Consider the following 13,082-nt stretch of genomic DNA (forward strand, 5'->3'; position numbering starts at 1 on the left):
GCTAGGTAAATACTAACTGGGATACTATTAGAAAAGGGGAGGTAAACAGAAGGACTTTATTTCTCAAATGTACGTTTATTTGTGTTTGTTTCTATAATAGTTCCTAAATTGTGGCCTATGTGGCCAAAAGAAAATGGAGGCTGACTGCGACTTCGAGTTTGTGAGGAAGTGAGCATGCGCGGGGAGAAGTGCGAGCTGCTGTGCCTGTACACAATGGGTCAAGGACAGTGTGGCCACTAGGAAAAGATGCCAACTTTTTTGAATGTCAGCATCTTGAACGTGCGAATAAGACATCGAATAACAAATTAAAGGACACAACGGAAGAAGCATGACATGAACAATGGGCTTATTTTTTTTTTCAATTATAACGATGACGTTGCGGAAATTGAACAGTAATGCGATGAGGTGATGCTCATCCTCCTCTTAAGTGACCAATCACGTACAGTCTAGAACCCTAAAGTTTCAACTTTTAGATAGATAAGTTAGTGAAAAAAGGTATAAAAGAGGGCATTTGGGAAGATGAAATAAGCTTGCTTTTTGATCTAATTTTTGCATCCCGATATGCTGTCGGACTGCGCAGTTTCCCTATGGCGCAGGGACTTTGACATTTTTCTGAACTTTTTATGAATTAGAAAAAAAAACATCTAGAGTGTGTCCCGTCCAGTGAGTAGGCTCTGACACTATCTGGCTAAGGCTGTGTGCTGCCATATCGTCTAAGAGTCTGGTTGTTTCAGAGTTTGTACTGAGCTCCAGATGATAATTAAAATCCCCAAGTATTGAAATAAATTCACTGTCACTGCATGATTCCATATAAGACAGGAGGTTCTGTGAGAAAAGCAGCTTTGGGGCCAGGCGGCCTATGCACCAGCAGACTCTGAAACTTGAAAGACTAATTGATCCTGGTGCAAAAACGCATGGCTTCAGCCGGAAGGCCCACCACTACTTCCCCCGAACCCTCAAATAATCTTTATACAGCTATGCCCCCCCTTATTCGCGTGCCTGTTATGGTTCAATAATGCATAACCAGGTGGCAGAGCAATGTTCCATTCTGTAACCGAGGTGACATCGGTCCACGTCTCTGTCAAGAAGGCTATGTCCAGACTGTGGGCCTGCAATAACATTTCTAGTTCATGTTTATGTTTTACAACAGAACGTGTGTTGAGAAGTATGCAGTGGAGACTATAATCCTCTGCAACCACAGATCCTGTCATTGTGAAGTGGCGCTAATGTAAACAATACAATACAGTGCAATGAACAAATTTAAAAATTGGCGGAATAAAAGCACACAATTCAATTTTAAATTAAATTATAATCGATTATCAGCGTGCAAGTAGCAAGGAGACCCAGTTAAGTCAAACGTTCACCAGCCCTTCATAACACACTCTGAGCATTTGCGCCAGCGTGACTTTTGCAGTAAAATGTGCGGGAAGACTAGAGCGCTGACCCAGGTGAAGGCGGGCTCACTCTTACAGGCAGACACCGCAGAGTCAGCGGGAAGTGGCGCTAATGTAAACAATACAATACAGTGCAATGAACAGATTTTAAAATCGGCGGAATAAAAGCACACAATTACATTTTAAATTAAATTTTAAAACGATTATCAACGTGCTAGCAGCAAGGCAAGGAGACCCAGTTAAGTCAAACGTTCACCAGCCCCGCATAACATCTGAGTGGTGGGATTTCGACAGACGACGACAAGTGAAAATTATTTATTTATTTAATTTCCCCTCATGGTGGTCTGTTGAATCCCCCCCTAACCCAGCCCCACCTCTCTTACCTGTATGGGCCGCAGCTGGTGTGAATGAAATTTAGTGGTGTCAAAGTAGCGGAGGTGACTGGAATATGAAACAATGTTCCCACCAATGAGATGAAACACATTTATCAGAACAAGCCTCTGAGGATTTTGAGCATGTGCTACACTAGAAACCTCCTAAACAAAGTTAAACGTTGGTTGTTAATTAGGTCTACCACTCTGTGAAAATAATACCACTTTGATAAAATTGCTGCCACACTTCTGATCGGAGGTTCAAATTATTTAAATTTACTTTCTTGTGTTATATTTATTCAGCGTCGGCACCTCCATTAAGATGAAGGAGCGCCGCCCCACTGCTCTCTGAGCAGTGCTAAAAGGAAAAATAAAATGATAATAACCTAATGTTATTATCATGTTATTTTTTAGTAGAGCCGGTCTAGGGCGGGGATGGCTGGGCTGTCTGATGGAGCAGGGAGGAAGAGTGGTGGGCACCATAAGTGCACATGTCGGTTTGGCCGGCCATCTTAGGATGGCCAAACCTACATGCGCACTTAGCATTTCACTACTCGTCTGTGTTGCACAGCTGAGTGGAGAACAGTCCCATTCTCCCAGGCATTGTCTGAACAGCAAACCAGGCCACTCAGAACAATCACAAAGCTTCTGTCATGCTGGTAATTCTATTACCAGCATGACAGCAGTGTCAACATTGGATTAGGGGAGTCTGTGTGCTGCCAGGAGTTAGGGACAGAAGAGGATGGTGGAGAGGCAGCAGCCAGGAAGTAAGTCATATTTTCTTTTTTTTCTCTGCCCCTTCCTGCCCTACCACTTCTCTTCCCTAGCAGCCGCCACTGTAATTATGTCTTGAAAGAAAGGATCTCATGTGCTAATCTCTTTTGAAAACATTGATTTGCTTAATTTAACATGGGCTGGCATTGTTTTTAGGTGGAGGTGAAAGTTCAATTTTTTTGATGCTGCTCTTAAATAAGGTAAGAAAAAGCCAGGATTATCTACATAGATGGCCCCAGCAGCTCGTGTTCCAACATTTTTGATGATTTTCTTTATAACACTAGTCCGTCCTCCGTTGAAGAAATTCAGCAGCTGAATTGCTACTTTGTGTTTTATAAACCCAAGCATTATTTTCTGGGATTTGTTTTTAAACATGACATCAAACAAATTGTATTGGTGATCATACTTCAACAAAAAATTCAAAAATATTTTAAGTAAGAGCAAGTTTAAATATTCCAATTAGGGTAATCCACTCAAAAATTAGCAATATGTGTATCCACTGCTATTTTTATTATTGTCAGTTTCTCCAATATAACATTTACCTTACCTGAAAGATGTGGTATTTGACATAGTTAATTTCAATGCATGTGTTCTCCGTGGCAGGTTTGTTAGACAATAGTGCTTTAAACCTGAAATGAAAGCACATTGAATTGTAGTTTAATCTTAACAAGATAGCTAGAAGGCAGAAAATGTATTTCAAATGTTAAAATGAGCAACAAAAGTAACCAGTAAATCAATCACGGAACTGTAGTGAGTTCATCAGGTGTTTGCCTTCTGAAAGAATTGAACAAATAGAGTTTGAAGGTGTAAAATGGCTCTAATGCTCACCAGACAAAGACATTAAGGGCCCTATTCTGATCTCGTTCGGAAAGCAGACAGAACGACTCAGTTCCGGAATGTTTTCTGAATGACTTGGACAGGGAGACTCCGACCGAAAGAGTACGATGCATTTGAATGCATCTAGATGCGATTCGGTCCGGCTCCTATTGACTTCAATGGGAGCCTCTGGGCCGAACACGAACACAGGCTCGCATTGACAAAAGGGGTAGCTGGGGATAATCGTACACCCTGTGGAGGGCACCCCTTGGTGCCTGCCACACTGTGCATGGCTGGGAAAAAGGGTCCCACGGGTACCCCCACAGGCCTGATTCAGAGGGTCCCGGGTGAAAGGGGGCCAGCTACGGGCCCACAAAGCCTGATTCCTGAAGCCCTTTTGATCCAGGCAAACTAAATCGAAAAGTCAGTCCAAATTGTTCATTGTACTTGCTGGCTTGGAAAACCTACTCCATAAAGCTGTACAAATGGGATCCCGAGGGCACTATCTCTCTGAATGCCTTCCGGAACCAATTCCATCAGTGCTAAGGCTTTCCAGGCAGTATTTTTTGAACAAGGGTCATCATTCTTGGTAGTTCAGAACTGTGAACAATTCAGTCGGAAACAAGGGGCCCCGGATCGGTTTAGGCAATTCTGAATCTGATTCGGAGCCCTTCCAACCAAGATCGGAATTGACCCCAAAGTCCAGGTAAGGTTGATTTAATTGGGCAAAATGGCAGAAATCAAATGTAATATAAATGATCTTACTCAGCTTTCATTTTTGCACAAATTCTGGCATGCTCAATATGTTAATTTCCCAGGAGAATTTAAAGAGAACATATTTTTTTAGCTATACGTTCCAGAGTCTATGGATAGTCTGCAGTCCTTTGATAGCATCCTTAAAATAGGTTTTAACTTGGACCCACACCAGGTCCATTTCCTTACAGTCACAGCTACTACAATGGTTTACATCCTGTGTCTTCTTTTTTAACTGTCATTTGCATGTCCATATAAATTGTATGAGAGCAATATCACCTCACAGATGAAAAACCTGATCTGTAACCACTGGTCCCATGTATTTATCTTTCTACTTCTTTCCTTCCTACCGCAGCTAAGAGTACTGAAAAACTACTTATTAGTATACAGACCGTGGGCTTTTTTGATATACCTTTGCTCTTAATTTGCTTAAAGCTAGGTTTTTACTGACCAGACAAACTGTGTCTGTCCTGGATACAATCCTGGATGATCTCAATATATTTTCTGTCTGAGGTGTCCTGGCGCCTATCTTCCTGTTGCCTTTAATACTATCAACCATATCATCCTGTTTTCCAAATCCAACAAATTGTTGTCTGACACTTTCCACTGGTCAGAGGGCTCCTCTTTTACACATTTCTCTTCAATGGCTGTGATACTGTCTTTGTTAGCTAATTTGTTTCTTTGGTATTAATTTTACAGATATGCTAAAATACAAATGTCCCTCTGATAGTGATGCTTCATGCATTACCATGTTTTGGTGCTGGTACTAAGAGACTGAATAACATCTCACCAGTTCAGATAACTTTTGAATGGCTTACCATAAAACAAACAGCTATCTACAAGACAGCATGCATCACAAACTAAGGGGCATATTATCAAGGACAGGCGATACATTATCGCCGCTTTTATCGGCAGGAAACTGCTGATAAAGCGGCGATAATGGCCTTGATAATATGTTCTTTGGATTCCAATCGAAGCCCATGTTAGATGTGAACACATAACATGGGCTTCGATTGGAATTCATAGAGCATATTATCAAGGCCATTATCGCCGCTTTATCGGCAGTTTCCTGCCGATAAAAGCACCGATAATGTATCGCCTGTCCTTGATAATATGCCCCTAAATTCTATGTACTGCCAGTCCTGGTTACCTTGGAGTGAACCTGAAATATTCAATGGGTCCAGATCAAGTAGGAAAGACTTTTAGAATTGATAACGTTCAAATTAAAGTACAAAATGGTACAATCCACCAGGAACACAACAAGAATTTGGATTTCCCTATCCCCAGAAATAAGAACCCCTACATCCCTGGACACTTTCGAGACTGACGGGCAACTTTCCCTCTTTCAAAGATACCTATTGTGAGAGCCTAGTTTAACTTGGCTGTTTGATAACTTTCTACCTGCTTCCAGGGTTTCTGTTCTTTCTCACTCCCTACTTTTAGCCAATCCTTCAACGTCACTCTTGCTTTCTCTCCTGTGTTTACAGTTAACCTTGGATGGGCAGGCTTTAAGTTAATGAAGTTCCTAAAACCTCCCCAACTACCCTTCCTGAGCTCATAGAAGACACATGCCTTATACTCAGGTCTTCCTGCTAAAAGACCTAAGCATTCGTTACTGGTCTGCAGCAGTATTCACACCTCAGTAAGGGGAAGCACTGACACTGTCCAGCTGCTGGCAGCCTAATGCTACCTAGCCTGCTTGAGGTTCAGACAGACAAAGTTGTACTATTTAAAAGTAATTTTTCTAAATATGTTTTATAAATCTGACTTTATTATTGAATTGGATTTCTAATAAACATTAAAAATATTGTTTGAATCACTAAAGTAGCTTGTCCTAAACCAAAGATAGAAGTATTTTGAACCTAGGGCTCTATTAGGATGGCGGGCGGATTGCAATGGCGGGGGGGACCACGGCGGGGCAAAACACCGCCCGCCACTTTTCCGCCCCGGTCGCCTTGCGGCCGGGGCGGAAAACGAGTTACATGCAGGCGGTGTCTGTCAGACACCGCCAGCAATATTACAATAGGCATTTTTCAATGCCTTTCCGTGGCGGCAATGCCGCCATGGAAAGGCATGCGGTGTTCACTCTGGGGGCCCCTTGTGGGCCCCCAGAGTGAAGGCCAAAGGGGGGTGGCACATGAGGGGGTACCTGTGGTACCCCCCTGCATTTACATAATCAAAGCGGTAGGCACCGCGCGGTGCCTTCCGCTTTGATTATGTAAATGCTGCAAAGCATTTTTAGTATTGTGGCGGGCGGAGCACAGAGCTCCGCCCGCCACAATACTAAAAATACAGGATGTGCCTGCCACAGTGGCGGGCACACCCTAATGGTGCGTGCGGGACCCCCGCCCTTAGGGCGGGCGGTCCCGATTTCCGATAGGATGGCGGCCGGGCAAAGCCCACCCGCCATCCTAATGGGGCCCTTAGTTTTTTCTCATAGGACAGTTACAGTCCCTTACAGTGAAAACAAATGTTGTGGTACTAGTCACTATGGGAACATGCCAATACTAATACTTGCATGTACTACTGCTAAATACAATGCATCCTACCTTGTTTTCTAAAAGGCCTATTTAAGGGTCACTTATTGAATATTTAAAAGTAGGGTTATTTTCTGTCACCTGTGTTTTCGGTGCTCTGTGGGTTGTTTTCGCATGCTCGCCTACAGGTTTAAATATTGCAGAAGTCAAGTTACACAAGTAGGCCTGATGCCATATTTTCCTTGTCACTGTAGTGTATGGCACTATAAGTGCTACAGTCCACAGGCGACACTACACTTTTGGTCCCATTGTTCTATTTTTCTACACTGTACACTATAAAACTACTCAATACTTCAATTGTGGCTGAGCCAATCTTCCCACTTTGCAGGGCTCAAAGCAAGTATCCTGGGCCTGGACAGCAGTGTTCGAGGGTGCAGAGTTCAGAAAACAGCAATACCAGTCAGCAAAAAAATGGGGCGACCAGGCAAAAAGGGGTCCTTTTTTACAAAGGGGTTAATGTTGAATACGATATGTGATGAAGTTTGGTGGCATTCGACACAAGTTTGCACTGTTTAGTCTCAAAGGAGTGTTCAATCAGATTTTCAATGTGCATTGACTGGTGCTATTAACGTTAGGTGCAAACAACAATTTTGTCACAATAAAAAGCGCACAAATTCCTAACACTTGGATTCTCTGAAAAAAGGAGTGGGACAAATCGTGTACACTATATATGAAGCTGAAATAAAATATGTAAACAAAGAACACGTTTAGGTATATACTTAAAGTTGTTGAAATTGTTTAACAGTGCATTTTCTCTTGTCTCTATAGTCGCAAGGCTGATAATTAAGGAAACAATCTAATAGCTAATAGCACTGAAATTCTGACTAGTATTAGGTTGAGGCGCACTTTGATCTCTTTAAGATATGGTTTAGTGACAGCCACCACTATTGATTTTTAGGATCCCTCATTTTACTGAAATTGTTTCAGAAGGTCTTAATTGGAGCCTGAATTATTATACTCTGGCTATGGGATATTAATGAACTTCATCCTTTTGAAATGATGTTGTATAAAACCACATTAGGGGCCAGATGTAGGAGGTCAAATACCGGTCGGTAACGGCTGATTTCGGCCGTTACCGACCAATATTTAGGATTTGGCATGTAGGGGCCATCATTTTACAGAATCGGTAAATTTACCGATTCGGTAAATTTACGATTCTGTAAAATACCGAATCGGTATTTTTACCGATTTGGTAAATCCACATGTAGGTGACACTCCTACGAGTGTCACAGGACCATAAGAATCGGTATTTTACCACCCAATCCAATTGGGTGGTAAAATACCGAATTCAGGTGTGCATGCACATCTGTGCATTCACACCTGTGCCATGTGACACACAGACATGCCTGTATTTGGGGTGCTAGAGGGTGTCAAAGTGACACCCCCTGCACCCTTGCAGGATTTGGTATTTACCGATTTGGTAAATACCGAATCGGTATCGCCCATTGATTCCTATGGGCTTCAAGGCCCATGGAATCAATGGGCAATACCGAATCGGTATTTACCGAATCGGTAAATACCGATTCTTAACGATTCGGTAAATTGAAATAGAAATTTAACTACATCTCACTACTTCTATTTTACCGATTCATAAATACCGAATCGGTAACATTCGGTATTTATGAATCGGTAAAATAGAATTACCTACATCTGGCCCTTGGTCATTTAGCCAGGTTAAATGGATTTATTCATTGGATGTGCATGGGCAAACCTTGTTAGAAGAAGAACAGAACCATTACACGACAGCCTCAGTGCTATGTAATAATCTTTTTATTAGTCAGAGTTTTAAGATGATTAACAGCCTAAATATTGTGTTAATAAATGTTTCCTTCCAAAAGGATCTGTTTACCTTGGGGATGCTGTAAACAGGAGCACCTTGTGAGCAAAAAAGGGCCGTCCTTCGACCAAAAAAGTAACATCAGACATTTCCTTATTATTGAGAAAATGTGGATCTGCAAAGTAAAAACAAAAATGAAATGACTTAGTTTATACATAATACAAATTTGTTCATATTAAGGTATTTTCCAGTGATAAGAAAATTACACAATACATAAAGTTATACCAGTTTATCTACAAGAAGAGCTACAGCTGAAAACACGCAAATAATTAAGAAGAAGCATTTCAAAGCTGACACTGAGAACTAAATAACTGCTATTTTTATACCTTCAAACTTAGGGCGTTATTATGATGGTAGTAGGACGAGCATCTGACTTCCATCATTGCGGGATGGATTTCCGGGCGACATGTGGTCAGTGGTACCCCCCGCCAAATTACTATCCGGAGCCATGCAATTTTCTATTGAGGCTTGTGATGTGGCACGAAAAGGGCTGCAGCACAAGCAACAATTGAAATAGGCATGTTTTAAACATCCATGCACAGTGTGCCAGGCACCATGAGCTGCCAGGCACTGGGCCCATGGGTGTGTGGGGGGGACACCATATGTGCCCACCAAGCCCTATAGCGGAGGCCAATGGGGGAAGGGAGCCCTACTGGGGTGCCCCAAAGTCCCTTTGCATCTGCCTGTACATGGCGGTCGGACCACTATGTACAGGCCAAGGGGAACTGACATTGTAATACCTACGGTGGTGCCTGAGCAGGCACTGCCCTATTGTAGGGATTATGGTCCGACCACTGCCCCGACGGGCTCCATGAGCCCAATGGAAAAGCAACGGTTTTAATCTGGCAGTCGGACCGATTCTATAGATTGGCGTCAGGGCCGCCACAGACGGGCTGCTGGTTGCGGTCTCACTGCCATCGCAATGAGGCCCTTAATTTGATTTAATTTCAAACAGATTGTAAAAAAATGTTGACAAGAATTCATATCGTATGGGAGCAACTAATTATTGCTTTGTTCTGTTGACACTTTGTAAAACAAAGAAATTTACTTTTTAAAAGTTTGTAATGGACCTGCTGCTTTCTGACTGAACTAGAATGATTGGTAGTAACAATATGAGAGTGAGGGAAAAGGAAGGGGCACCCTCAGTCCCCCGGGTAAATCTCAGTCAAACAACAGGAGAGTGTCAAAAAAAGGGGAAATAAGCACAAAAACAGAGAAGATAATCAACCTATATGATTCACGTTGGAAATCATTAGGAGTTTTCTTGGAAGCCCTCACTCACCACCCTGGGTGGTGACATGCTTCATCATCGGGCCCACCAGGAGAAGCAGAGTGCCTCCCTGGTGTGCTACAACGCCAGAATACTGCTGAGCTGGTTTTTTGTGACAGTGATGTGAAAAATTTGTGATGTTAAAATTGTCAAAGGACTGTACCATAAGAAAAAAATGTTATTCAATGGTCAGCCTGACAAGGTTAAAATATGTGTAGGGAAATGTGCGAATTAATGTATTGGTTATTTCCACTTAAGGTGGGGTCGACATGTTTCTGCCCTTTATGTGTAGATTTACTGGGCTTTCTTCAGGACCATTAGTAATGTACCTCGGCGGTGTGGACGCGATAAGGCCCACCCTACCAGAGGACGTGAAAGTTAAAAATGCAGTGTAAAAATAAAGTGGAACGAACAAACCATAAAGTTGTGGGATTTACCTCTGTATTAGAGGAACCTGTATAGTCTGGAAATAAAAAGAGACATACAAACAATAAAGACAAACACTGAGTTAGAGAGATCTATCAGTCGTGTTGAAAGATCAATCTCTGAATATAAGTGCTTAGTGCTAGTCAAAAGGCGAGACCGTTGTGCCATAGATGCTACGTTTATGCTAGCAACTGATGGTCTGAACATGCACTATGGCAAGCAAGTAATAGCCGATTGTGTATAGGGCTGTTGTAACAACACTCATGGTTAGTGATCAATTGGCCAGACGGTGGGGGCCAGTGGGAATGTGTGTACCACATGAACTACAGACTACTACTCAACATAGAAGACAAAAGTTAGAGAAGTAAGAATGTTCTCACTTGTAAATTAAAAGATCCACACCCCATAGGTCTCGGGAGGGGGGTGGGGGTAACAATGGAACACCCTGCAGAGGGACAGAGGTGTAGACTAAGAGTAAGCATTATAAATGAGCATAATGAGTAAGTTACTAAAAGGAGTGAGTTTCTCAAAATGAGTAAGTTACTCATTTTGGTATTCACAGAAGGCACTTACTCATCAATGAGTAATACCTTCTGTGAATACTAAAATGAGTAAGTGCCTTCTGTGAATACCAAAATGGTAGTAAGTTTTGTTTAGGATTTTGTCTTAAGTTAGTTCTGTGAATCGGGCCCATTATGTTTTCCCTCCTCTTCCTGTGCAATACCAGGTCTGACAATTAAGGAAAGAAGAACAACCTAGGGGTCAGAGTATTCATGATTACTGGAATGAATACTGGCCATTGTCTCATCATCCTTCTTCCTTGTCACAGTCCTTATATATGGCAAAGTAACAAGCACCCTTGTCCTATATCATTACATCATGTCTTTGAATGTCAGCTAGAACAATGTATGCTATCATGCATTAGCAGAAGGAACTGAAAGCTCAAACTCCATCCCACACAAATGTCACGAAAGTGGACTTCAAGGAGGTTGACAAAATATGCTAGCTTCACCCTGCAAAGGCCCAACTAGCAGAGCTGTACTTCGGCAAATAGCAACAGAAGCCCTCAAACAAGCCAAGCCAAATCAGGGGCTCAAACTGGTCCAGAACGAGAAAAAGAGAATCTGGAAAACAGCTGGCCCACAGGCTGAAAAAGCAAGTTCACACCAGCGAAATGGAAAGTAAATCTGGAAGAAGACACCAAACCACTAAGCAGGGTATCAAGTGGTCCTCACTCTACAAGTAAATGCAACCACAGCCACCAGGACAAAAGCAATGCCATGGCTCAGAAACCAACACCATTCATAATATCAACACTTTGAGATAGATGGCAGGAAATCACTGTAGGCAGGGTCAAAGCTAAACAGAGTAACAAGCCATCACCATACCCTGCAAGTGAACCTATTTGAGAAGGACTGCTAAAGATACAGGAGAACACCCTCTGGGTACTGAGATCACTGACCGAGTATAGAACGAAGACTGAGAAGGACCTGAAGGAAGATGAATATGAGACAACCAGAGAACACCCGAAGGAAGCAATAACACCCAGAGCCATCCTTCAAGAGCACCAATCACCATCTGAATGAACAGCTCATCAACCAGAAGAGGCCCAGTGGAGTCTGAGCTGAAATCCAATGGCGATGAAATACAAACCTGAACCACGAGGAGCACAATTTAGGGAACACTGCCTGTTGCAGAGAGGGGGCCAAGATAGAGAAGATGTGTAATAGCAGACATGGCATTCAGCTAATTTGTAAAACACTAGGCCAGTATATGCTCTGAGCCACCAGCAAAGGAACCAAGGAGAAACCATCAATACACCATGAAAAATAAATAGGTAACAGAGAGACAAGCGACTCCTCAGAATGAGAGGCGCAGCGGGAAGAACCACCACAATAAGCACATGCTATTGAAGGCCACCATGGAGATAAACCTTCCGAAGCACATTTGAAAGAACATTCCAAAAACACAGATCCAATGTTATTGTGGAATCTAAACCCCCCATACTTGTGTCAAACATAAGGACAGTGAGCAGGGAACCCAAACAAGGAGGTCACAATTGACTCTCTCACTCTTACCTACACTTACGCTCAGGGATTTGCACCATCAATTGAGACCCAACCAACTCCACCAAACAATGGGGACAAAATGAGTAAGTTACTCAAAAGGAGTAAGTTACTCAAAATGAGTAAGTTACTCATTTTGGTATTCACAGAATGCACTTACTCATTAATGAGTAAGTGCCTTCTGTGAGTACCAAAATGAGTAAGAGCCCTCTGTGAATACCAAAATGGTAGTAAGTTTAGGATTTTGTCTTGTTAGTTCTGTGAATCGGGCCCATTATGTTTTCCCTCCTCTTCCTGTACAATACCAGATCTGACAATTAATGGAAGAAGAACAAGCTAGGGGTCAGAGTATTGATGATTACTGGAATTAATACTGGCCATTATCCATCATCCTTCTTCCTCGTCACAGTCCTTATATATGGCAAAGTAACAAGCACCCTTGTCCTATATCATTACAGCATGTCCTTGAATGTCAGCTAGAACAATGTATGCTATCATGCATTAGCAGAAGGAACTGAAAGCTCAAACTCCATCCCACACAAATGTCAGGAAAGTGGACTTCAAGGAGGTTGACAAAATATGCTAGTTGCACCCTGAAAAGGCCCAACTAGCACAGATGTACTTCAGCAGATAGCAACAGAGGCCCTCAAACAAGCCAAGCCAAATCAGGGACTCAAACTGGTCCAGAACGAGAAAAAGAGAATCTGGAAAACAGCTGGCCCACAGGCTGAAAAAGCAAGGTCACACCAGCGAAATGGAAAGTAAATCTGGAAGAAGACACCAATCCACTAAGCAGGGTATCAAGTGGTCCTCACTCTACAAGTAAATGCAACCACAG

The 13,082-nt window shown here is 42.5% G+C and overlaps 1 protein-coding gene across 1 annotated transcript in view; it reads right to left on the reverse strand.

Moving 5' to 3' along the window:
• The window catches only part of ABTB3 (ankyrin repeat and BTB domain containing 3), a 759,809-nt gene that overhangs the window by 27,991 nt on the left and 718,736 nt on the right, over nt 1-13,082 (reverse strand). The window contains exons 13-14 of the mRNA XM_086921594.1: nt 8,495-8,597; nt 3,087-3,168 (exon numbers count right to left, since the gene is read on the reverse strand). Of these exons, the coding sequence (XP_086777720.1) occupies nt 3,087-3,168; nt 8,495-8,597 (185 nt within the window). The remainder of the gene's footprint in view (nt 1-3,086; nt 3,169-8,494; nt 8,598-13,082) is intronic.

Source organism: Lissotriton vulgaris, chromosome 1_1 (genome assembly GCF_964263255.1).
Source record: "Lissotriton vulgaris chromosome 1_1, aLisVul1.2, whole genome shotgun sequence".
NCBI lineage: Eukaryota > Metazoa > Chordata > Amphibia > Caudata > Salamandridae > Lissotriton > Lissotriton vulgaris.